The sequence below is a fragment of the Thamnophis sirtalis genome, unplaced genomic scaffold (genome assembly GCF_051295495.1).
Source record: "Thamnophis sirtalis isolate CommonGarterSnake01/CBP01778 unplaced genomic scaffold, rThaSir2_p1.2 scaffold_2, whole genome shotgun sequence".
Lineage (NCBI taxonomy): Eukaryota > Metazoa > Chordata > Lepidosauria > Squamata > Natricidae > Thamnophis > Thamnophis sirtalis.
In genome coordinates this window covers 38,100,596-38,125,456 of record NW_028261382.1, presented here as the reverse complement: position 1 = coordinate 38,125,456, position 24,861 = coordinate 38,100,596, and the positions used below count along the sequence as shown (strand labels likewise).

Sequence of the window (24,861 nt, the reverse complement as noted above, 5' to 3'; positions counted from 1 at the left end):
CTTAAAATTTCTCCCGTGGAAGTGGGGGGGGGGAAAGACCCCACCCCATTGTCAGCATTTGATCCTTCGGCCAAAGAGCCCCGTTACAAAAGCGTCAAATAAAGAGGCAGCGGTCGCAAAGAGAAACACCCGCCATTTGTTACACACACACACACACATACACACAAAGGCAAATCATGTCCAAAGGAGACGGGAGGAGGCGTCTTTCGTGCATCGCTCGGAACACAAAAAGGGGCTTTGTACATGCAGACCTGGCAGCCCCCCCCCTGCCCCCCCACCCCGAGAGAGCGATGCAAATTGCAGCAAACCCAGAGGAAGATATGGAGAAAATGAGTTTTCAAAGGGGTTTGGATTCATTTTTTTGTGTTAGTTGGTTTGTTTTGCTTAAGCCCTCGCCCCCCCCCCTGAACTCCCTGCCCCCCCTGGCTTTCCACTCTGATTTAATCTCCAGCCTCTTCCATCCCCCCCCCCAGGGAAGAAATACGGAATCTCAGGTCCATCCCAGACAAAACGCAAAGGGGGGAAACGTCTCCGTCCCCGTGAAGGGTCCTCTGGCTCGGCCCTTCCTTTGTCTGTCTCTCCTTTTCTCAAAAGAACTGAAACAGAAATGATAATCAAAGCAGCCGATGGGGGGCGATTCCAAGCAGAAAAAGGGATTCTCAGGCTGAGGTTGGGCTTGGAAGGCGCCCCCTTGCTCGCGAGGAACGGAAGAGTAACGTCGGAGGAAGGTCTCCTCGGAGGAGGCAGCTTGATGTCACTGGAAGAAGGGCTTCCCGGTGTGCCTGGAAAGGAGGAAGCAAAAGGGGAAAGGAAAGGAGAAAGGAAAGGAAAGAAGATGAAAAAGCCGAAGCTCCTTGATTTGATTTGATTTGATTTGATTTGATGGACGTTACAATTTTGTAGGTTTATAGAATTCATGTCCTGCCTTTCGAGTCTTTTTTAGAAGTGTGTTGTACCATTTTAATCTTTCACTTAACTCCTTTGAGACAGCAGCCATAAAAATTGAATGAATGAATGAATGAGGGAGGGAGGGAGGGATAGAAGGAAGGAAGGAGAATTAGGGAGGGAGGGAGGGAAGGCAGGCAGGGAGGCCAGAAGGAAGGAAGGAACGAGAAAAGGAAGGAAGGAAAAAGGGAAAGGGGAAAAGAGAAAGAAGGGAAGGTGGAAGGGGGGAGGATGGAAAAGGGAAGGAGAAGGAATGAAAGTGGAATGGAGAAAGAGAGAGAGGGAGAGAGGAGAAGGTAGGCAGGGAAGGAAGGAAGGAAGGGGAGAGAGAAGGAAGGAAAGGGGGAGGGGAAAAGGAAAGGGAAGGAGAAAAGAGAAAGGTGGAGGGAGGGAGGGAGGGCAGGCAGGCAGGGAGGCCAGAAGGAAGGAAGGAATGAGAAAATGAAGGAAGGAAAAAGGGAAAGGGAAGGAGAAAAGAGAAAGAAGGGAAGGTGGAAGGAGGGAGCATGGAAAAGGGAAGGAGAAGGAATAAAAGTGGAATGGAGAAAGAGAGAGAGGGAAGGCCGGAAGGAAGGAAGGAAGGAAGCAAGGAAGGAAGGAAGGAAAGAGGGAGGGGAAAAGGAAAGGGAAGGAGAAAAGAGAAAGGTGGAGGGAGGGAGGAAGGAAAGATGGGAAGGAGAAGGAATGAAAGTGGAGTGGAGAAAGAGAGAGAGGGAGGGAGGAGAAGGCAGGCAGGGAAGGCCGGAAGGAAGGAAGGAAGGAAGGAAGGAAGGGGAGAGAGAAAGAAGGAAGGAAAGAGGGAGGGGAAAAGAAAAGGGAAGGAGAAAAGAGAAAGGTGGAGGGAGGGAGGAAGGAAAGATGGGAAGGAGAAGGAATGAAAGTGGAGTGGAGAAAGACAGGGAGGGAGCTAAGGAAGGAAATGTAAAATGAATGAATAAATGAATGATGCAATCTAAGTTAGAATCACATTTGGAAGGAAATGCTGAATCGATCCTTGCCAGGCATAAACAATGATTTATTCCCCTTTATGGTTTTAATAAACGTGGGTTTTGAAGGGTTTTTCCCTCCTCTTGGTCTCATCTTCTTCTACTGCAACGCCTCCTATTGCAAAATCCAGGATATTTTGGGCTCGGCCCACAAGGTTGAAGGAACTATTTTTATGGTGGTTAAGATTTTGGGTGGATTCAGATTTTGATGCCGTTTTATTGTTTGTTAGTGAAAGGCAATATTCTTGTGATGGGGAAGAGGCTGTGGTTGCCCTGAGCATCCACACAAACCAGATGGAAGTCAAGCTGAGCCAAATAATAATAATTAAAAAAAACTATTCTTCTAAGTCTCACGGGGATTTTTTTGAGGGGGACGGCAGAACAGGAGGACGACCGAGCTGGAAGGGACCTCGGAGGTCTTCTAGTCCAACCCCCTGGTCCAGCAGCAGAACTCAGACCACGCCAGACACACCGCTGTCCTTGTTCTCCTTCAAATGCAGAGTTTGGGACCCGGCACAGCCGTCCAGAGGCCGGAGCCCCGAGGCCTGCGTTGTCCCCCAGGACGGAGACTTGGCTGCTCACCAAAGCCGGCAGAGGGTGGGACTATACCAGCCCGTCGTAGAGAGAGAGCGCCTGGACGATGGAAGGGTCGGCCTTGGAGCCCTCCTGGAACTCCTGCAGCGTCAGCTTCCCATCCGCATTCTGGAAGGCAAAGGAGAACCGGGCGTAAGAGTCGGAGAGGGCCCCCGGGAGATCATCTGGCCCATCCCGCTTCTGGCTGCCGGATTTAATGAAGCAGCTCAGGGGTCAGGTCAGGGGAGCGAGTGGAGGCTGTTGGGGGCAGCCGGGCGAGTGGGAGGAAGAGACTCACTTTGTCCATCATGGCAAAGATCCTGTCCACCCGCTTCTCTGGCGTGTTCTCCTCTTCCGGCAGCTCCACCGTGTTTCCCTGGTCGGAGGGAAGGAAGACGGGGATCCCATGGACTCGGGGGGACTCCGTGAAGCCCACCAAGGCACCTACGAGTCCAGGCCTCCCCAGCCGTTCGGACCGCAGGGACCACGACAGGCGCAATTTTAGATCCCGTGCACCACTGATACGATCTTCCTAATGACCGGCTGGGTGGGCGTGGCTAGGTGGTCATGTGTCTGGGTGGGTGTGGCCAACTCAATGTCACTCACGTCAAGGGGCACCTCGACAACCTCTACTTGCCCCTCCCAGCCCCTCCTCGCCTGCCCACCCGGGCTCCTTAGGGGCCCCAAGAGGAAGCAGTTGCTGGAGCTAAGCAGCCCCCAGGAGAAAGAGTTGGCAAAACAGCTCGGTTCAAATTGGATCTGGCCGAGGAGGAGGCTCAGCAGAAGCACCTCACTGAGGACTAGGAGCATGGGCTTTCCAAACAGAGGGAAGACCTGCGGGAGTTCAAGGCCAGGTGCCTGGAGGCTCAGTGGGCTGGGATGGTCAGCCAGTTCCAGGCCATGATGCCGTCCCACTGGAACGAGGCCCTCCGGCTCTTCGCCACCAGCGGCTCTTCCCTCCAGCCTTCGCCCAAAGACCCCCACCAGGAGGCTAAAACAGACTTCAAGTGGGAATTTCTGCCCCCCTCCAGACCCCCACAAAAAGACCCCAAAGGGGGAGACTCTCTGCAGCAACACAATCGCCCATTGCACGTATCCGTCCCAGGGGTCGTAGTTAGAGGACCCCGGAATTAGTGCAATATAAAAAAGGCAGATAATTTTTCTGCAGACCAACAAAATTTTCTCCCGGACCCCCAGTTGGTGACCGCTGGATTAGAGCAGCTCCCCAAGGCCAACCAGATCGGGGTGCCCTTGGTATGTCCCATGGTTGAAGGAGCTAATTTGGGGTTCAGGACGTTACAGAAAGTCGACGTCATTGTCGGGAGCCTTCTGGCCGGACGGCCTCTTTCCCCGTCCCGTGGTTTCTCTACTCACCACCATCTGGTAAATAGCATCTACAATGTCCAGCATCTCATTTCTGGTGATGTAGCCGTCGTTGTCCAGGTCATACAGTTTGAAGGCCCCTGAAAGAAAGAGAAAGGACCAAGTTTGCAAGGAAAGGGACCGAGGCTCCTCCGAAAAGGCCCTGGGGCCAAAATCTCTCCCACAGTTTCTGTCCCATCTCCCACCCAGGCACAGGGCTGCCCCCCCCAGAGGAGCAGAACTACAGTGCGGATCCGGCCCTCGAAGGAGTCCAGTTTGACCCCCCTGATATAGAATATCAGAGTTGGAAGGGACCTTGGAGGTCTTCTAGTCCAACCCCTTGCTCAAGCAGGAGATCCTACATCACTCCGGGCAAAACCAGGAGGCCAACAATCAAAGGAAGAGGCTGGGGGGAAGAAGAGTCTCCCCCCATCGGATGGCTTACAGCGCAGTTTCTCATCCAGGGTCCCTCGGGAGGTGACTGAAAGGGCCTGGATGAATTCGGAGAACTCGATTCTCCCGTCCTGGGAAGAGAAAAGGAAAGAGCCGACGTTGAGATCCCGCTTGGGAAAAAGCTCCTTAAAGTGCAATTGCAGGTGGTCCTCTATTTACGGCCATTCGCTTAGGGACTGTTGGGAGTTACGGCGGCAGACACATCTCGCAGTTAGGACCAGCACAGTAACTGAGTCCTTGCGGTTACAACCAGCCCAGCGTCCTCACAGTTCTGTGGTCATAAGTCAGAGCCTTGGCAGCTGGCCTGTATTTATGGACAAGGGTTGGAGCCCCTCAGGTGACCCGATGGCCCTCTGGGACTTTCCCAGCCAGCTCCCGGCAAATCTGGATCCATTGAACGACCGTGGGACTCACCCACCGACCGTGGCAAAAAAAAAAAAAAAGTTGTAGAATCGGGCATGACTCACTTAATGCCTACCTCATTTAATATCCCCGTTTCCTCTGTCCTATTTCTGTGAAAATATTGTTCGGGGCAAATGCATTTTGGCCAGAGATAAATTAAGATTCATTTGCATGGAAGGAGGGAAGGAAGGAAGGGAAGAAGGAAGGGAGCGAGGGAGATAATATGCTCTGGCAAGGAAGGAAGGAAGGAAGGAAGGAAGGAAGGAAGGAAGGAAGGAAGGAAGGAAGGAAGGAAGGAAGGAAGGAAGGAAGGAAGGAAGGAAGGAAGGAAGATATGCTATGGGAAGAAAGGAAGGAAGGAAGGAAGGAAGGAAGGAAGGAAGGAAGGAAGGAAGATATGCTATGGGAAGGAAGGAAGGAAGGAAGGAAGGAAGGAAGGAAGGAAGGAAGATATGCTATGGGAAGAAAGGAAGGAAGGAAGGAAGAAAGGAAGGAAGGAAGGAAGGAAGGAAGGAAGGAAGATATGCTATGGGAAGAAAGGAAGGAAGGAAGGAAGGAAGGAAGGAAGGAAGGAAGGAAGGAAGGAAGATATGCTATGGGAAGGAAGGAAGGAAGGAAGGAAGAAGGAAGGAAGGAAGGAAGGAAGGAAGATATGCTATGGGAAGAAAGGAAGAAAGGAAGGAAGAAGGAAGGAAGGAAGAGAGGAGGGAGGGAGGGAGGGAGGGAGGAAGGAAAGCAAACTCACTTTGTTTTCATCAAAGACATTAAAAACAAACGTTGCAAACTTGGTTGGGTCGCCAAAGGGGAAAAACTGCTTGTAGATTTTCTGAAATCCGGCCGCGTCCAACTGTCCACTTGGGCAGTCCTTAATAAAGCCTTTATACCTGCAACCAGGAAGATAAATGGATACACTTGATTTGGGGGGGAAGAAGAATCTGATGGAACATGGGAGGCATAGATAACACCAGTTGCCTCCTTTCTCTCTCTCTCTTACATTAAGGTAAGGTAAAGGTTCCCCTCACACGTATGTGCTAGCTGTTCCTGACTCTAGGGGATGGTGCTCATCTCCATTTCAAAGGCCAAAGAGCCAGCGCTGTCCGAAGACGTCTCGGTGGCCATGTGGCTGGCATGACTCAACGCCGAAGGCACATGGAACGCTGTTCCCTTCCCACCAAAGGTGGTTCCTATTTCTCTACTTGCATTTATTTACGTGCTTTCAAACTGCTAGGTTGGCAGAAGCTGGGACGAGTCACGGGAGCTCACTCCGTTATGCGGCACGAGGGATTCGAACCACCGAACTGCAGACCTTTCTGATCGACAAGCTCAGCATCTTAGCCACTGAGCCACCGTGTCCCTCAATCATTCTTAGGATCTGAAATAACACTGAAAACTCACCATTGCTGGACTTCTTTCTCTGTGACTGAAAAAGAGAGAGAGAGAGAGAAAGAAGTATTTATGGACGATTTCATACATTCAAGCACTTCAATTAAGGTTTCAAAAGCTTTAACTCTTATTTTATTCACATTTTTTTGGGCAGAGACCTAATTGCTCTCCACTGGAACACTTATTCCCTCGGTCAATTAGCAAAGATTGCCTTTGCGAAGAGAAAAATCTTTCCATCTTTGGTGCTATCAATTCCTAAAGCTAAAGAAGGGATATTAAATATTTCTGAGCACAAAGGAGATAAATTGGGATTCTAGCTGTACAAGTCAGGGGAATTTTAATTAGCGTAAAATACTGTAAGTCAACATGAATTCATGACTTGGAACATGGGAAAAAGGAACCGGTTGTTCTGAGCCAAGCTTCCCCAAAATGCACCAGGCATTCGACTCCTGGTCCCGACAAAACCCCTTTTATTAAACAAATGTGGATTCCTCTCATTCAGCCAAGGCCTGGCAAACAGCCTTTCAAAGGAGTATTTATGACCACAGACCTTATCTATCTTGGAAAGCTGCCATGTAAATATTTCGTAAATGAGGTGCTGTGGAAGGAAAGGCTTGGCACAGAGTCTCTGAGATTCACGGACAGATCTTCACACTCCTGAGACGAATCCAACGACCGAACGAACACAAACTTAGTATTTTGGGAAGAGAGTTATGGATTGGGGAGGGCTGCAAACAGTCCTCAACTTTACGACCATAACTGAGCAGAATTGTCATTGCTAAGCCCCATGGTTGTTAAATGAGTTGTATTCCATTTTACAAGCTTTTGGGGGGGGGGGGCTGCAGTTAAGCAAATAGCTTCCGTTGTTAAATGAATCACATGGTCGTAAAGCGAATATGGCTCCCACCCCGACTTTTGCTTGTCAGAAGCCAGCTGAGAAGGCCGCGAAGGGGCCCCCTGCAAACCATCGTAAACACAAGCGCCCAAGTTTTGATCGTATAGGTCAGTGTTTCTCAACCTTGTCAACTTGAAGATGTCCGGACTTCAACTCCCAGAATTCCCCAGCCAGCATTCGCTGGCTGGGGAATTCTGGGAGTTGAAGTCCAGACATCTTCAAGTTGACAAGGTTGAGAAACACTGGTATAGGTCATAAGCACATAATTCCCTTTTTTTCCAGTAGCCTCGTGACTTTGAGCAGCCACTAAACAAACCGTCGTAAGTCGAGGACTATCTGGATTGAAAAAGATATAGGATGGCATAGCTTGGGCTGCACCCCTTGTGAACTTAGTGAAGCTCCGTCCTCACTGTTTCGCTTCAGTGAAATAAGTTAGTTTTGAAACTTTAAATAAGTTTCTCAAAAGGGGACTTTGTGCTTGGGGAAAAAATCTGGCTCGTTCCCGCAGCTGAGGCAGCAAACCCAAAATACACCCGGCAAACGGCTGCCAGGCCAAGATTCCGCTGCCACGCTGGGAAAGGAACAGCTAATTATCCATGCATGGCTTTTGCAAGATGCCAAATTTGCATGCTTGTTTTGAATTTCCCCCAAAAAATGTGACACACTAAATATCAATTTTCTGCTCTCTCTTCTCTTCTCTTTCTCTCTCACACTTCCATTTCACACTCCCTTCTTTCTCTCTCCTCTTTCTCTCTCTATTCTCTTTCACTCTTTACCTTTCTGTCTCTCTTCCCCTTCTTTCTCCCTCTCTTTTATTTCTCTCTCTATTCTCTTTCTTTCTCACACTTCGTCCCTTCTTTCTCTCTCTCTCCTCTTTCTCTCTATTCTCTTCTGTCTCTCTTCCCCTTCTTTCTCTCTCTCTTTTATTTCTCTCTCTATTCTCTTTCTTTCTCACACTTTGTCCCTTCTTTCTCTCTCTCTCCTCTTTCTCTCTATTCTCTTCTCTCTCCCCCTTCTTTCTCTCTCTCTTTTATTTCTCTCTCTTCTCTTTCCCTTTCCCTCTTTCCCTTTTCTCTCACTCTCTCTCTCTTATTTCTCTCTCTCTTTCTTTCTCACACTTCCTCCCTTCCCTTTCTGTCTCTCTTTCCTCCTCCTCCTCTCTCTCTCTTTTATTTCTCTCCCTCAACAATACCATCAAACCACAACATCTGCCTCTCCTTGGGAAGGACTCAATGGAAAGACAGAATGACCTAATCCAGTGTGAATATCTGTCCAACTGTACAACCAGCCATAATACTTTTTAAAATGTATATACCACTCAATTCTCAGCTATGTAAATGATTCACAACAATCAAATACATGCTAGAGGTTCTTTGAGAGCAGCCAAGGAGAAAGAGGTGTGACATAACACAATAAAGGTTGCAGGAAGTGGGTAGGTCTAATCTAATGAAAAGAAGGACCAGGGGAGACATAACAGCAGTCTTCTAATATCTCAGGGGCTGCCCCCAAAGAAGAGGGAGTCAAACTATTCTCCAAGACACCTGAGGATAAAACAAGAAGCAATGGGTGGAAACTAATCAAGGAGAGAAGCAACCTAGAACTGAGGAGGAATTCCCTGACATCAAGAACAATTAATCAGTGGAACAACTTGCCTCCAGAGGTTGTAGGTGATCCAACACTGGGAGTTTTTAAGAAGATGTTGGATAGCCATTTGTCTGAAGTGGTGTAGGGTTTCCTGCCTAGGCAGGGGGTTGGACTAGAAGACCTCCAAGGTCCCTTCCAACTCTGTTATTCTATTGTATTCTAATCTATTCCTACTCTCTTTCATTCTTAATTCTATTCTATTCTACTCTATTCTATATATGTATTCAATGGTATTCAATGTATATAACTTGCTGAGCAAAGGGAGAATGAGCTGTGCTACTGTGCTTAGCTGACAAGGTTTTTGGCTCGCAAAAAAATGTGTATGAGTCAGGGATACGAAACTTAGATGGTAGGTTTCCAGCTCTTTCAGGGGAAAAAAAAAAGCAATTTCCTTCACCATCTGTAAATATTTGGTTCCCAAATCTGCAGCTTCTCACCCCAACCCATCCTTTAGAATTGCCAATTGTCTTGCAAAAGGGCTCTCTGGGCGAATAGCTAATTGCAATTAAGGTGTCTTCCAAGTTAATTAAATATTTAATGGAGGTTTTTAGAGAACGGAATTGATGGAAGAGAATCAGTCCAAATCAACAGAAGACATAACAAAATGGACCATCTCTGATCGGGTGTTCTGACTTCCTGAGCGTCTGAAGCCAACTCCTGGTCCCGACAAAAACCCCTTTTCTTAATCGATTGTGAATTCTGCTCATTCGCCTCCAGCAAAGTCTTTCAAGGGAGGATTTACAGTCACAGACCTTCTCTGGCTTGGAGAGCTGCCAGGCCGAGATCTGGGAGAGTCAGGAACCAACTATGGGCACTAATTGTCTCCTGCAAACTCCACTCTCCTTTCGCTCCTCTTTTATTTCCCCTGGGAGGGACCCTTCACTGTCCACCTGTGGCCTTACTCCCAAGTTGACCCTTATTCTTTAGCTCTTCCCTTCGTCTGGCCACTCTGCGCATGTGTACACTGGGAACAGGCTCCAGCTGTTCTTCTGCCTCACTGCTGTCAGACTCTGAAGGCAGCTGATAACTGGCATGCGGTCCTGGCCCCCTCCAGGACTGGCCCAGGTTCCTCCCCAACCTCTTCACTGCCTGACTCTGCTGCCAGCTCCACTGGCTGCTGGCGGGTCACAACATTGGGATGGGGGAGCTGAACTTCCAGAATAGTGAAGAAACCTTAGGAGTCCCAAATAGGTGGACCAAGAGTTGACAGATACTGAAAGCCGTAGATCTACAGTCATGGGTTTTTCCACCCAACAAATCCCATCCTTCGATTTAAAGGGTCAACAACTTTCCGATCTCTGGTGGGAAAAGGACCCGGGAAGTTCCCTTCTATAAGTGATATATGGCAGTGTTCCTCAACCTTGGCGACTTTAAGTCCTGTGGACTTCAACTCCCAGAATCCCCCAGCCAGCAGAGCTGGCTGGGGGAATTCTGGGAGTTGAAGTCCACAGGACTTAAAGTCGCCAAGGTTGAGGAACACTGATATATGGTATCCACCCGCTTCCGATGAAAAGTTCTCCAGATGTTCAAAAAATAACCTCTTTCCCAGCTCTACCTCACCATCGTTTAAATCTTGGACTTCTCTGTATGCCAGAAAGTTTCATTATCAATATTGTTCTCCACCCAAACTGAATTTGATGCACGAGAAACTCATCTCCAAGTCGGACCGGCCAAGGAGAGGAGATGATGAGACTTACTCAAGTCATGTAAAATGAGCTAGGCCAACTTTAAAGTCTAGCTGTAGCTAAGGGACGACCCCTTTGCAGAAGACGCTTCACCTAGCTATGGAAAGATGGGCTAACCCAAAACACTGGATTCCCACGAGACGCCAGACTACAACCACTATCCAAGTATTGCTGTGTGAATGAGCCAGTTAACACAATCGGGTAAGACTGTTGTGTGGACACACCCAGACATGATGCCTTGTCAATCCACAGCTACCAAAGTGTTATTAGCACAGCAAGGGAAGGTTGGGAAGGGAAGGGAAACTAAAGAGCCTCTTGAGGAAGGTGAAGGAGGAGAGGGCAAAAGTTGGCTTGAACTCAACGTTAAGAAAACCAAGATCATGGCATCCGGGCCCTCTCAAATTCCTGGCAATTAGATGGAGGAGAAATGGAGGGAGTGACAGATTGTATTATCCTGGGTCCCAAGACCACCGCAGATGGGACTGCAGCCAAGGAATCCAAGGACACTTTCTCCTGGGGAGGAAAGGATGGCAAATCTAGACTAAAAAGTGGAGACATCGCCCTGCCAACACAAAGGGCGTCTAGTCAAGGCTGCGGGTTCCCAGTCCCACCCTCCTTTTGGCATAATCTCCGTATTCTGAACCTCTGAATTATGCAGCTGCTTTGGCAAATGGAGCATTGTCCTGGATGTTATAAAAATAGCAAGGAGATTGAATCAAAGCTATAATTTATGGCTTATATATTGCAGAACACAATCAGGAAATAAACTTGGAGTGGTTGCAAAAAAAAACCCTCTCTCTTTTTCCTGATATGTCAATTGTTCCCTGGAGCCCTGGGCTAGACTGAGGCTCTGATGGGGAGGGGGATTTCTTTTCACCCTTTATATCAATTCTGGGGGTACCTTTTATTGTTGTTTAAATGAAAATTAGGAGGCAAATGTTGCCTTTTGCCGCCAAGTGGGAGAAACCAGCCAATACTTATTTTGAAGTGTTGATGAAATGGTCAGTGTTTCCTTCCATTTCTGCAAGGCTCCCAGCATTGATTTGTCCCAAAGTGCAGGGAGATCTCTACTTACAACCATTCATTTAGTGAACGCTCAAAGCTACGACGGCACTGGACTAGTGACTTACGACAATGTCCACATTTATGACCCTTGCCGCATCCCCGTGTTCACGCAGTCAGCATTCATGAGCTTGGCCACTGGCATGTACTTATGCCTGTTGCATTGTCCTGCAGTCATGTGATCACCAGCCAGCTTGCGACGAAGCAACATCAATCGGCTCACTTAACGACCGCACGATTCACTTAACAGCCTCAGCGGTTTGCTTAACAAATCGGTGAAGGGGGAAAGCTTGTAAAGTGGAGCAAAGCTCGCTTAACCACCACCTTGGGCTGAACGGTGGTCGTAAGTCGAGGACTCCCCATCATTTGCCTGCCCCCATCTCAGCAGATGGTCCCTGGGAGAAGTTTCTAGGAACTGAACGGCAGCCCGTTTTTCTCACCTTCCCCGCTGGGCCCTTTTTCGCCAACAAATCGTATTTACAAAGCTTTGATTATTTTTTTCCCTTGACGGTTTGAAGGGAAACAGCCCACGCGAGTTCATCATGGCACGTAGCCAGGTTGAGACACCAAAACCGAACAGATTTTCTGGGGGCAGAACGCAGAGGGTTCATTCCCCCACTTTCTCCTTTTTATTTTCCATGGTGGGGGAAGAGTAAAGCAATTGTTGGAAAGAAGAGAAGGACTCACACCAGGGTTTCGAGCCGAGAATCCGTGCAGGGCGAAAAAAAGCCCAATCTAACCTCGCTAGCCATCTTCATTAATTAGCCCTCGACTCAGAACCGTTTTGAGTCCACTTTGTTTTTAAATCAGGGCGGCGTTAAAAAAAAGTGACTTAGGATTGATCCTCGCATTTACGACCATTTGCAGCATCCCCCACAGTCATGTGACAAAAAACCAGGTGCTTGCCAATCAGCGTGTTAAGCCGATGCAGTCCCAGGCTGCGTTAACAGAGGGATAGAATCAAGATCACCTGAAGGGTTAGTACCGCTTTGTAAGGCCTTGGTAAGGCCACACTTGGAATACGGCATTCAGTTTTGGTCACCACAATTTAAAAAAAGATGTGGAGACTCTAGAAAGAGTGCAGAGAAGAGCAACCAGGATGATTTGGAGACTGGAGACTGAGACATAAACATATGTCTAGTTGAATGAAAAGAAGGACTAGGGGTGAAGTGATAGCAGTCTTCCAATATCTCAGGGGTTGCCACAAAGAAGATTTGGGAGTCAAACTATTCTCCAAGGCACCTGAGGGTAGAACAAGAAGCAATGGATGGAAACTATTCAAGGGGAGAAGCAACTTAGAACTAAGGAGAAATTTCCTCACAGTGAGAACAATTAATCAGTGGAATACCTTGTTTTATGGTTGCTCCATCACTGAAGGCTTTTAGGAAGAGACTGGACAGAATGGTATTGGGCAAGGGGTTCTGACGGAGGCTTCCCAAGAGTGTGAAGCCAACTCCTTGTCCTGACAAAAACCCCTTTTATTCATTGACTATGAATTCTGCTCATTCACCTCCAGCAAAGTCTTTTCCGGGAGGATTTACAGTCACAGACCTTCTCTGTCTTGGAGAGCTGCCAGGCTGAGATCTGCAGAACCTGGCAAGGAGCGTCAGAGAGTCAGGAACCAATGAAGCAAACTAATTGTCTCCTGCAAACTCCACTCCCCTTTCGCTCCTCTTTTGTTACCTCTGGGAGGGGCCATCCACCGTCCCCCTATGGCCTTCCTCCCAAGTCCACCCCTGTTCCTTAGCTCTTCCCTTCGTCTGGCCACTCTGCACATGCGCACACTGGGAACAGGCTCCAGCTGTTCCTCTGCCTCACTGATGTCTGACTCCGAAGGCAGCTGATAACTGTTGGATAGCCCTGGTCCTCCCTCCGTCTCCGACACAGAGCCCTCACCGGAGCCTTCCCCAGACTCCAGGTCTTGTTGTATTCGGGTCTTTTGCCATGTAAGATTTAGATTGTCTTGGCAACGTTTCTGCGAGGTCTCACTCGCCATCTTCAGGCTGCGTTTTGGGCTTAAAGCCTTACAAATACAACAAGACGATATATATTCCAAACATTAGTAATTTTTTTAAAAAAATGTTCCACTCCCAAGAAGCCAAGACATGGAAAGAAATCACTCCGTTCAAAATTTCCAAATTTCCAGTGCCCCTCCCCCCTTTGATCTAGTAAGAAATGCACCTTGTAAAACTGAGCTCCTGTTGTGTAATTGTGCTACTGTAACTGTAGACTTTTTATGAGTTCTGTTTTATGAGGCTTGGTTTTATGACCGTTTTTATCGCTGTTTTTTCTTTCTCCTGAAGACGGATTTTATGATGCCCCCACTCTGAGCTGTCTCCAGAGGTAATCGTATTCGGAATCAATATCCATCATGACGGTAGCCGTATGCAAAATAAAAGAAATGCAGGTGCCAACTTTTTCCTGGAAAAACGTTAGCCGCCTCCTGGCTCATCCTGGCCGGAGCCACAAAACTCCCAGGTCAATCAGGAAGTGAGGAGGAAGCTGTCCCATGCATTTTTGGGGTGGGTTTCCAACAACTCAACTCAGCAACCTCAAATCCAGAAAATGTTGACAAAAACTCCCGCAGTGACCGAAAGCAATACAACTAGTCCTTGACTTACGGCCACAATGGACTCCAAAATTTCTGTTGCTAAGCAAGACAGTTCTTAAGCGCGTCTTGCCCCATTTTGCAACCTTTCCTGCGACAATTGTTATTGCTGCGGTCGTTAAGAGAGCAACACCGTCGCTCAGTGGATTAGCCTTCCCCCATCGTCAGAACGTCGCCAAAGGGGGAGCAGGAGGTGGGTTGCAACCAATTCGCACCGCTTCAGGGGAGCAGGGGGTGGAAATTGGCACCTGCTGGCCGAACTGGTAGGAATGGCAGGCTGGACACCCCCCCACCCCCGAACCGGTTCCCTGGTTCCCTGGTTCAATCCTTTCTTCATGTTCTGCACATGCGCAGAAGAATTTACTCTCAATTGCGCACACTCATGAAGCGCACGCAAAACACGTGTGCACCGAACCGGCGGCAGCCCAGCCGTGCCCGGGACCCTGCGACCGTCATAAGTACAAATCCGTTGCCAAGCATCTGAATTCTGATTGCACAACCTGGGGATGTTGCAACGGTCACAAGTGTGAAATCCAGTCATAAGTCACTTTTTCCAGTGGTGTTTGTTGCTTCAGTTGGCCACTAAACAAAAATCTGCAAGTTGAGGACTATATGTATGTAAATGATTCTGCAAATTTGCTTCAAGCAAAGCCTTTCATTTGTTTAAATAAATAAATCAGATTGTAGCTTGACCAGTTTCAAATTATGTGGTTGATTTCCGGACAGAAAACCAATCTGATTGATGGCCAGGGGCTGTAATCAATCTGCATCCCAGCCATTTCCATAGCAACAAACTAGCCAGCAAAACCTCAAAACTAAAGTTTCAGGGTTTTTTTTCCCACCCACCTCAAGCAGAAAGTCCAGAAGTGGTTTCCAGCCATTTCGCAGGGCAGAAGGCATTAAGGCCTCCCTGCCTGCCTCCCTTTCGTGGCTTCCTCATTCTAGCTTTCTCCTTCGAACCGGCCATCGCAGGGGAACCAAAGGAACAAGACGTACAATTTAAAATATTATCCAACGTCAAAATGTTTGCCAAATGGAGCTCGCATTTCATTTGTAACTCTTTGGAAACCGAAGGCAAGAAAACAGCCAAGTTCAGAGAGCACCAAGGACCCACAGTCCTCCTCCTCCTCCCAAACCCTCCTCCCTTCTAGCACTGATGATGTTACCTAGTTGGGTCATGAAGCGTCTGCAAGAAAACAGCCAAGTTCAGAGAGCGCTAAGGACCCCTCACCCTTGACAGAGAGAAACAGCGCTCAATAAATCAAAAGTTTGGAAAGGTGGGATTCATGGGGAAAGAACGGGGGGGGACTGGGGAGAGGTATTAAAACAATAGAATTAGAAAAAAGACTGGAAAGAAAAAAATATAGAAATTTCAAGAGCAAGCTAGGCAAATGGGTGGAGAGAAGAGAATATAAGAGGTGAAATTCCTAAGAGACTAAGAGAAAATTGTTGAGAGGAGGAAAGAAGGAAAAGGATAGAATATAATGAAATTTGGTCAATATAGCCAATGGCATATAGTCAATACGATGTGAGGGAAATAGATTAATACTATTCATTGTGGATAATTAACTAAGTGAAATGTTTACTATATAAAATTAAACTGGATATATGTTATCTATGGTAAAATAGAATAATAGATGGAAATGATACGTTAAAATTTGATTAACCTGGAGAGGCAAAAATGGTATTGTTTATATATTAGAAGAAATTAAAGTTAAGCTGGAAAATATGGAAAGAAAATAAGATGATTGAAATGTGAAATGAAAATATGATGGAAAATGAACTATGTATAATAGAAGATGTAAAGGGGGGAAACCTTGACAGCACTTTGTTTATAAAAGAAGTTAAAATATGTAACAAAAAAAAAACTTTGTTTAAAAAAAAAAGCAAAAATCAAAAGTTTGGCTCCAGTTCCTACAATCCTCATTTATAAAACTTTTAAAGCCACAAAACCATTTCCTGTCCCAGGTTTGACGGATCTAATTATCAGCTGGTTAGCAACTAGACAGCCCAGGAGTGAACAACACCCAGTGGGCCAAAGCAAAGGCTTTCCAATAACTCACCAGCAGGATGGATGGCCTCAAGCATGGCTTTCTTTCTGCTGTTTTTAAAAAAGGCACGTTAGCAACGCAATTGTCTTGGCTGAGCCTCTTTCCTTTGTCATTTTGGGAAGGACATCACAGATTGGCTCTGCCAGTTTGCTGGGGTTTTTTTTTGCCAATCTGTCAAACTTAGCTTGCCAAATTAAAAATTCTATCCATTTTTTTTTTTACAGTTCCTGTTAAAAATAAAGAACGCAACTGTGTTCTTCTCACAAACTTCTGAGTGACTGATCCCTGTGGGGAGGAGAGAAAAACTCTTCAAGTATCCGGAAACTCAGCAGTCTAAGAGCAAAATTCAAGGGCTTTTTTTTCAATCCAGGGATGCTTGAATGCTGGGAAACCCATCAAAAGGCACAAAGGCCTTGTGTAGTTTTAGATGCAACTGGAGAGAAACTGCTCAGAAGGAGGAGCCTTTGCTGACCAAAATGGGGGGACCCCCCCTTTAAAAAAAAACAGTTTTGGGGGAAGGTAAAGACAAATAAATTAAGAGAGAAGTGGGGAACACGAAACATAATTCTTTGCCTGGATTTGGCATCGAGTTGTTTACAAAAATGGTAAAAAGAATTTATTGAATCCAATAAATGATGAAACAAATGAATCAGATGCATTTCGGCTGCAACCCCCCCCTTCTGTTTCCTTCCCTCACCCCCCCCGCCCCCCAGCCAGACTCTGCGCAGCTCCCCTCCCCATTTTCAAATTGCAAATAGCATTGAAAGCTGGGAAGGTGAGAGGAAGCCAAAGATTGGAAGAGGGCCCTCCCCCCCCAGGACTGAAAATGTCTGAGGATTCAATGCAGCCATCAGTAGGACTACCAGCTGTGTCAAGGGCCTGCTCTTCCTCCTCCTCCTCCTCCTCCTCCTCATTTCCCATCCCTCCTCCTCCTCCGCCTCCTCCTCCTCTTTCTGTCTCACGTCCTCCTCCACTTAACCTCCTCCTCCCCTTCTTTCTGCTTCTCTTCCCCCTCCTTCTTCCTCTTCTGCCTCCCATTCCTCCTCTTTTCCTGTTTCCTCTCCTTCTCTTCCTCCTCTCCTTCTCCCCTTCATACCTCCTCCTTTCCCCTCTCTCCCTTCTCCTCCTCTTCCTCTTTTGCTGCCTATTCCTCCTCTTCTTCCCCTTCCTCTTCCTTCTCCCTATATCTCTTCTCCCTTTTCCTTTCCCTCTTCCCCTTCATCCTCCTCCTCCTCCTCTCCCAGTATCTCTCCTCCTTCTCCTCTTCCTTTCCCTGGCATGTCCCTCCCTGCGCGGCTCCTCTCCAGTTCTGGCCAGCCCCCGCCCACCCCAGGAGAAGCCGAAGGGGCTGCCAGATGCTGTTGGAGAAACAGCTCCAGGCGAGAAGCTGCATGAATCACTGGGAAAGAGAGAGAGGGAGGGAGGGAGAGAGGGAGGAGAGAGAGAGAGAGAGAAAGAGAGAGAGAAGCCCCCCTCCTCCTTGTTCTTTCTCTCCCTGCAGCCCTGACAATAATAACACCCCGATGAGAGCTCCCTCCCTCCTTCCCTGCCCCTCCCGCCCGGCTATAAAGCAATGCAGTAGATTGCAGCATGCAACTCGAGCACACCTCCCCGGGTGCTCCTTCCCCTGCTCAGCCCTGGGCTTCCTAGAGCAGGATTGTTCCTAGGTGCAGCGCAACACAAGGCAGGCAGACAGACAGAGCATCTTCATCCCCACCCCACCCAGAAAAGAGAGGGACGAATCCAGGCGTTTTTTTGAGCCCAGAGGTCTCTAATCAGGAGGCAGGTCTAGAAAGTTGCAGAAGTGGAAGGTTTGGTGGTATGGATGGGGAAGGGAAGGAAGGAAGGCTGATATGTTATGGGAAGGAAGGAAGGAAGGAAGGAAGGAAGGAAGGAAGGAAGGAAGGAAGGAAGGAAGGAAGGAAGGAAGGAGAAAGGGAAAGGAGGAAAAGGAAGGGGGAATGAGAAGAAGGGAGAGGAAAGGAGAGGAAGGAAAGAAACTCACAGTAGGTCTTCCTAGTCAGCTCTTTCCACCACTTCGGGCTTCAGTTTGCTGTTGGATTTCCCCATGGTGGCCGACGGCTCCTCCAGGCTCAGCAAGGCATCAATGGGGCCCGGTGGTGCTCCGGGGCTGGAGGAAGACTCATACAGGAAGCCTGGCCGGAGGGGGCCAAAGTCCAGGAGGAGAGGGGCCGCCTGGCCCTCCAAATCGGACCCCCCCCTCGGTCTCCTCGCAAATCCCCCCGGAGCCACAAGAAAGAAGCCGAGGATTGGGGGGGGGGGGCGATGGGAGGGACCGGCTGCAATCCGGAGGAGCCCTTCTCTGTCTCTGTCTCTGGAGGGTCTTCAGAGGAGCATCTGCAGATGACAAGCAGCCCTCGGATCCATCACGGTGGGGGGGGGGAGCTGATGTTCTCTGCGTCCCCAAAAGAAAACAACAGGAGAAAGAAGGAGGAGGAGGAGGAGAGAAGGGGGGAGAAGAATTCCAGAGATGAGGACACGGAGCAGGCAAAGGCAAGGCCAGAAATGAATGGACGCCTTCCTCCTGCTTCCTCCTTTCCCCACCCAACCGAGGAACCGGGCAGGGGGCAAAGGCTCGGTTCCCCCTTCCTCTCGGCCTCCCCGCAGCCGTGCCAAGTGTTGCCGCGGTCGTCCCTGGTTACAAACACCCTCCTCTGCCTTTCCTGCCCGCCCAGGCTCTGCTCAGCCGCTGCTGCGTTGGGTTGCTGGAGCCGACGCACGGATCCTGCACCAATGAGGGAGGGAGGGAGGCGAAGAGGGCGGGTGGGTGGGCTTGCCTGCCTGCCTGCCTTTTGTCTCCTCCTCCTCCTCCTCCTCCGGCTGGGCTTCTGCTGGGGATCGATCGGAAAGGGGGAGGGGGGGAAGGAAGGAGAGAGCATGACAAAAGGTTGCCCAGGTACCGTTTGCAAAGGAAGCTCTGTGGCTCAGGGGGCTTCAGAACGTTTTTTTTTGAGAATGGGGAGGGGGATTTGTTCTGGGAAGCTTGCAGGCATTGCGTGGCCCAGCCAGGTAACAACTCCAGGATGAGGGGAAGGTGGGGTTTGCTCCCTGTTTTGATGTGAAGCGGATCTAAGCCGGATGGTTTGCTGGAGGACTTGGGGACTCAGCTAGGGAACATCATCAGTGCTGGGGGGAGGGTTGGTGGCGAGGGGGAGGGGGAGGAGGAGGAGGAGGAGGAGGAGGAGGAGGAGGAGGAGGAGAAGGACGGCTGTGGGGTCCTTGGCACTCTGAGCTTGGTGGTTTTCTTTGCAGACGTTTCATGATCAAACTGGGTGACACCTTCGGTGCTAGAGGGAGGAGGGAGGTTGTGGAGAAGAGGAGGAAGAGGAGGAAAGGAGGAAGATTGTGGGGGTCCTTTCTGAGCTTGGTGCTTTTCTTGCAGACGTTTCATGACCCAACCAGGGAACATCATCAGTGCTACTCTGTTTCCCCTGAAAATAAGACAGGGTCTTATTTTCTTTCGACACCCATCCCCGAAATAAGCAAATTGGCTTTATTTTCAGGGAGGTCTTATTATTTGGGGGTGCAGGAGGCGGTGCGCGTGGTCACCTCGGGGCTGCTGCTGTGTTGCAATATTTTCGGGGAGGGCTTATTTTGGGGAAAACGGGGCAGCACACGCAGCCCCAGAGGTAAGAAGGTTGTGTCCACCTACACCAGTGTTTCCCAACCTTGGTGACTTTAAGTCCTGTGGACTTCAACTCCCAGAATTCCCCAGCCAGCTATGCTGGCTGGGGGATTCTGGGAGTTGAAGTCCACAGACTTAAAGTCACCAAGGTTGGGAAACACTGACCTACACAACTGGAGAAGGCTGTGTTGTGAGGGCACAGCAGGGTAAACGGATAGTCCTTGACCACAACCGAGCCCACAATTCCCATTGCTAAGCGAGACAGTTGTCACCAAGTGTGTTCTGCCCCAGTTGGCGCCTTTCCTTGCCCCCGTTATTAAGTGAATCACTCCATTTGTTAATCCCAGGGCTGTGACGTGGGTCCGGCTTCCCCATTGACTCTGCCGGTCAGTCGGTCCGCAAAAGGGGTGACCACCCGGGGACACAGCGACCATCCTAAGGGGCCAAGCGTCCGAATTCTCATTGCGTGACCCTGGGGATATTGCAATGGTCATTAAGTGTGGGGAAAGTCCCCTTTTTTCAGCGCCATTGTAACTTGGAACCGTTGTAAGTTGAGGACTACCGCTACTAAAATCCCAACCCAGCCTGTTGGAATCAGGACCTTGGAGAGCTCCACACCAGCCCTCTGGATTTTGCCCATTGAAATAAACCAAGGAGTCTGGCTCAGCCATGGAGACCTTGGGCCCTGATTACACCAGGGGCCCCCAGCCTTTCGGACCTCAGGGGCCACTAAACCCATAATTTTAAACCCTACAGACCACTAACATCATCTGCCTAATGACCGGCTGGGTGGGCGTGGCTAGGTGGTCATGTGACTGGGTGGGTGTGACCAACTCGATGTCACTCACATCGAGGGGCACCTCACCAGCCTCTACTTGCCCCTCCCCTCCCAGCCCCTCCTCGCCTGCCCACCTGAGCTCCTTAGGGCCCCAACAGGAAGCAGCTGCTGGAGCTAAGCAGCCCCCGGGAGAAAGAGTTGGCAAAACAGCTCGGTTCAAGTTGGATCTGGCCGAGAAGGAGGCTCAGCAGAAGCACCTCATTGAGGACTAGGAGCATGGGCTTTCCAAGCAGAGGGAAGACCTGTGGGAGTGCAGGGCCAGGTGCCTGGAGGCTCAGAGGGCTGAGATGCTCAGCCAGTTCCAGTTCCAGGATGCCGTCCCACTGGAACGAGGCCCTGTGGCTCTTCACCCCCAGCGGCTCTTCCCTCCAGCCTTCGCCCAAAGCCCCCCACCAGGAGGCCGAAGCAGACCCCAAGTCGGGATTCCTGTCCCCTTCCGACCCCCACAAAAAGACCCCTAAGGGGGAGACCCTCTGCAGCAGGGTCCGTAGTTTGAGGACTCCTGGTTTAGTGCAATATAAAAAATGCAAATAATTTTTCTGCAGACCACCAATTTTTTCCTCGTGGCCCACCAGTTGATGACCGCTGGATTAGACTACTAAAAAGCCCTCTGCCTCTTTTGATAAATGTCCCCCGGCCAGGAATGACGGATGTAATAAAGCAATTCCGCCCTCTGAATATGAAGACGTAAAAGCCAAGTCCTCTCCAAAGGGATTAAAATTATCCTCCTTCGGCTACGGCGTGTCAGGTTCTATTCCAGAATTAGCAGGGTTGAGCCGTCAGGACTCCAGGAAAAGAGAGGGAGGAGACCAAATTTTGGTCCAGATGTTATGTAAGGAAAGGAGGCCAAGAAGGAAAAAAAGAAAACCTCAAAGGCTTCTTCTCTTCACTCCGCACCAGATTGTTCAAAAGAGTTGGCTTTTTTCAATGCCTTCCAAGGAAAGAGAGAGTCAGAAAAATTCATCTGGAGGAAGTGTGAAGTTTCCGTACCGATTTAGTAGCAAGATGGCCAAGGAAATAGCGTTTGTTCTTCCTTAGTCTGCCTCTCCTGGCTTTCCTGGGGACTGAATGGAAGGGAGGAAGAGGCAGCCAGAGAAGTCCTTCTTTCCTTCCCTTCAGTATCCTCCCTCCCTTCTCCCTCTCCTTCCTCCCTTCCACCTACTCATCCTTCATTGATTCCTCCCTCCCTCCCTTCAGCATCCTTCCTATCTTCCCCCTGACCTCCTTCCTTCCCTCCCTTCAGTATCCTCCCTCCCTTCTCCCTCTCCTTCCTTCTTTCCACCCACCCATCCTTCCTGATTCCTCCCTTCCTCATCCTTCCTTTCTTCCTCCCTGACCTCCTTCCTTCCCTTCATTAGCCTTCCTCCCTTCTCTCCTCCCTCCCCTTCCTTCCTTCCACCAACACTTCCTTCCTGATTTCTTCCTTCCTCCCTTCCTCATCCTTCCTATCTTCCTCCCTGACCTCCTCCCTCCCTTCTCTCTTCCCTCCACCCTCCCTCCCTTCCCTCCTTCCCTCCTTCAGTATCCTCCCTCCCTTCCCCTCTTTCCTCCCTTCCACCTATTCATCCTTCATTGATTCCTCCCTCTCTCTCTTCAGCATCCTTTCTATCTTCCCCCTGACCTCCTTCCTTCCTTCCCTCCCTTCAGTATCCTCCCTCCCTTCTCCCTCTCCTTCTTTCCACCCACCCATCCTTCCTGATTCCTTCTTTCCTCCCTTCCTCATCCTTCCTTTCTTCCTCCCTGACCTCCTTCCTTCCCTTCATTATCCTTCCTCCCTTCTCTCCTCCCTCCACTCTCCCTCCCCTTCCTTCCTTCCACCAAGCCTTCCTTCCCGATTCCTCCCTTCCTCATCCTTCCTATCTTCCTCCCTGACCTCCTTCCTTCCCTTCATTATCCTTCCTCCCTTCTCTCCTCCCTCCCCTTCCTTCCTTCCCTCCCTTCAATATCCTCCCTCCCTTCCCCTCTCTTTCCTCCCTTCCACCTATTCATCCTTCATTGATTCCTCCCTCCCTCCCTTCAGCATCCTTCCTATCTTCCTCCCTGACCTCCTTCCTTCCTTCAGTATCCTTCTTCCCTTCTCTCCCCTTCCTTCCTTCTTTCCACCCACCCATCCTTCCTGATTCCTTCCTTCCTCCCTTCTCTCCTCCCTCCACTTCCTTCCTTCCTTCCTTCCACCAACCCTTCCTTCCTGATTCCTTCCTTCCTTTTTTTTTCTTTCCATCTCAAAAAGTGACACTGTTACAACAATGCCGTAGCATTCCCAGAATCCTCTTGTCCATCTGGTCTTCGAAAGGGGTGACCTTACGGACGATCATGGGAAATTAGAAGTTGTGTCCCATGGCTACAGTTTTGTACTTGTGTGGAAATTCAACGATGCTTTCATTATTCCAGTTTCCCCCAGGGCTGCATGTAGGTAGGGAAGTCGATGGGTAGGAAGGAAGGGAGGAGGAAGAGAAAAAGAAGGAGAGAGGGAGGTTCGGGGTATTGCAACCGACCTGGCTGCGTTCCCACGCCCAAGACTCCTGGCTTTCACTCCGGGACTTATTTCACGCGAGGGCTTCCCACAACCTCTGAACACGCGTCCAGAGGACAGTCAAGAGACTCAGATACCATCCTACCAAGCTTTAGGAGACTCGGCTGAACCCAGCCGGCCAAGTCCCGAGGATGCGAAGACAAGGCGGGGGGGGGGGGCAGAGGCGAGACCCCCTCACCTTCCTCACAAATCTAGCTTTTCCTAGCCCCTTTTGTAAAAGGGATGCCTTTATTCCACCAGCCACGGTTGAAGAAAGCACCCAACGCTCATTCAGTCACCTCCGAGAGGTAGGTGGGGGGGGAGGCTGAAAACCCTGCCCTTCCCCCTTCCCCCTCCCCCCAACAGCCACCCTCCCCATTTCCCGTTGATGCGCTTTTGCGCGTCATCCTTCTTGGCAAGCAAGGTGAGGCGAAGACGCGCCACTTGGAAGACGGAGGGAGGGGGAAGCAGAGGCAGACAGCCTAATTTGGCAAGAGGGATTGAGGTGGGGGGGCAAAGGAGGCCACATGGAGCTGGAGCTGTGGGGGGGGGGGTACTAAAGATCCCTTTTCCAAGCAGGCTCCCCAAGGACAAGAAGACCCCCCTCCAACCAAGGGGGGGGGGATTTCTCCGAACCTCTCCAAGCGTCCCTTTGGCTACTTGGCTCACCTGCGGGCGCCAGTTGCAGAAGGCGATGCGGGTGGATCCGCTGGCGGAGGCTTCCCAGGAAGCTGAGCCTGGGTTGGGGGCGGGCGCCTGGGAGGAGGAGGAGGAGGGAGGGGAGGAGGAGGCCTGGCTCCTGGAAAGGGGCGCGTGGGTGGGTGGGTGGGCGAGGCCAGGCTGGCGCTTGGGATCAGCTTCCTCCCGAATCTGCCTGGGCCCAAGGATGAGAGGCGGGTCTCTCTGGGGCCGAACGGCTCCCGGTTTAGGAGACCTAACCGCAGCATCCTTGACTGAATATGGAGCGATCGTCATCCAGGTCGAAGTTGTGCCCAAAGGAGCTTTTTCCAAGAGGCCACTGGAGTCCTTGGTTTTCCTTTGAAGACGTCTGGCTTCTTGAAAACCTCCAGTGATGGATCACCTACAACCTCTAGAGCAGTGGTTCCCAAACTTGGCAACTTTAAGACTTGTGGACTTCAACTCCCAGATTCTCCAGCCAGCAGAGCCTGGCTGGAGAATTCTGGGAGTTGAAGTCCACAAGTCTTAAAGTTGCCAAGTTTGGGAACCACTGCTCTAGAGGCCAATCGTTCCACTGGTTAACTCTTCTCATTGTCAGGAAATTTCTCCGTAGTTGCAGGTTGCTCCTCTCCTCGATGAGTTTCCATCCGTTGCTTCGTCTCCTGCCCACCCTCGGGTGCTTCGGAGAACAGGCTGACCCTCTCTTCTGTTGGCCACGTTGACTAAGTCAAAATCCCTCCAACATTGGAAGGCAGCCATCGGGTCATCGTTAGTGCTACTTAAGACCAGGTTACACACCCGGTTGAGGAACCGTTGGTTGTATGGTTCAGCCTCTGATCCTGCTCCCCAATTTTTGTCCTGGGCAGTTCTGTGGTCATCTCAACATTCAACTGTTCATTCCAAGTCATGACATCACTGGAGAAGAGAGACTTCTGGCCGATTTCCACACGACCGTCGCAGCATCCACTCCCCCAGTCACATGATCAAAATTCAGCAGCTGGGTTCATATTTATGACGGTCGCGGTGTCCCAGGGTCACGTGATCCCTTTTGCAACCTTCTGACACGTGAAGGCAATGCGGAAGCCAGATTCATTTAACAACTGGGTGGCAAACTTAGTAACATAATGTTGTGACCCAC

General features: G+C 49.9%; 1 protein-coding gene and 1 long non-coding RNA gene across 2 annotated transcripts; both read right to left on the bottom strand.

Annotated features, from left to right (window-relative positions):
- Nucleotides 1–439: 439 nt before the first annotated feature.
- On the bottom strand, nucleotides 440–13,386 carry NCS1 (neuronal calcium sensor 1). The gene is made up of 8 exons (XM_087707630.1): nucleotides 13,380–13,386; nucleotides 6,117–6,141; nucleotides 5,467–5,605; nucleotides 4,312–4,390; nucleotides 3,879–3,967; nucleotides 2,803–2,880; nucleotides 2,514–2,633; nucleotides 440–782 (listed from the first exon to the last, which is right to left on the bottom strand). Exons 1-7 carry the CDS (start codon nucleotides 13,384–13,386, stop codon nucleotides 2,535–2,537), a joined length of 516 nt encoding a protein of 171 aa, XP_087563756.1. The 3' UTR covers nucleotides 440–782; nucleotides 2,514–2,534.
- A 4,940-nt stretch (nucleotides 13,387–18,326) lies between these two features.
- LOC148048621 (uncharacterized) lies at nucleotides 18,327–23,789 on the bottom strand. The gene is made up of 2 exons (XR_015695344.1): nucleotides 23,715–23,789; nucleotides 18,327–18,465 (listed from the first exon to the last, which is right to left on the bottom strand). It is a non-coding gene; the product is annotated as an uncharacterized LOC148048621 (long non-coding RNA).
- Between the last annotated feature and the right edge of the window lie 1,072 nt (nucleotides 23,790–24,861).

Bases quoted from the DNA above. Each gene is read 5' to 3' on its own strand.
- NCS1 (XM_087707630.1), bottom strand. The intron at 4,391-5,466 runs GTGAGTTTGCTT...TTCTCTTCCCAG, and splicing joins ATGTCTTTGATGAAAACAAA to GACGGGAGAATCGAGTTCTC. The intron at 2,634-2,802 runs GTGAGTCTCTTC...TTTGCCTTCCAG, and splicing joins TCTTTGCCATGATGGACAAA to AATGCGGATGGGAAGCTGAC.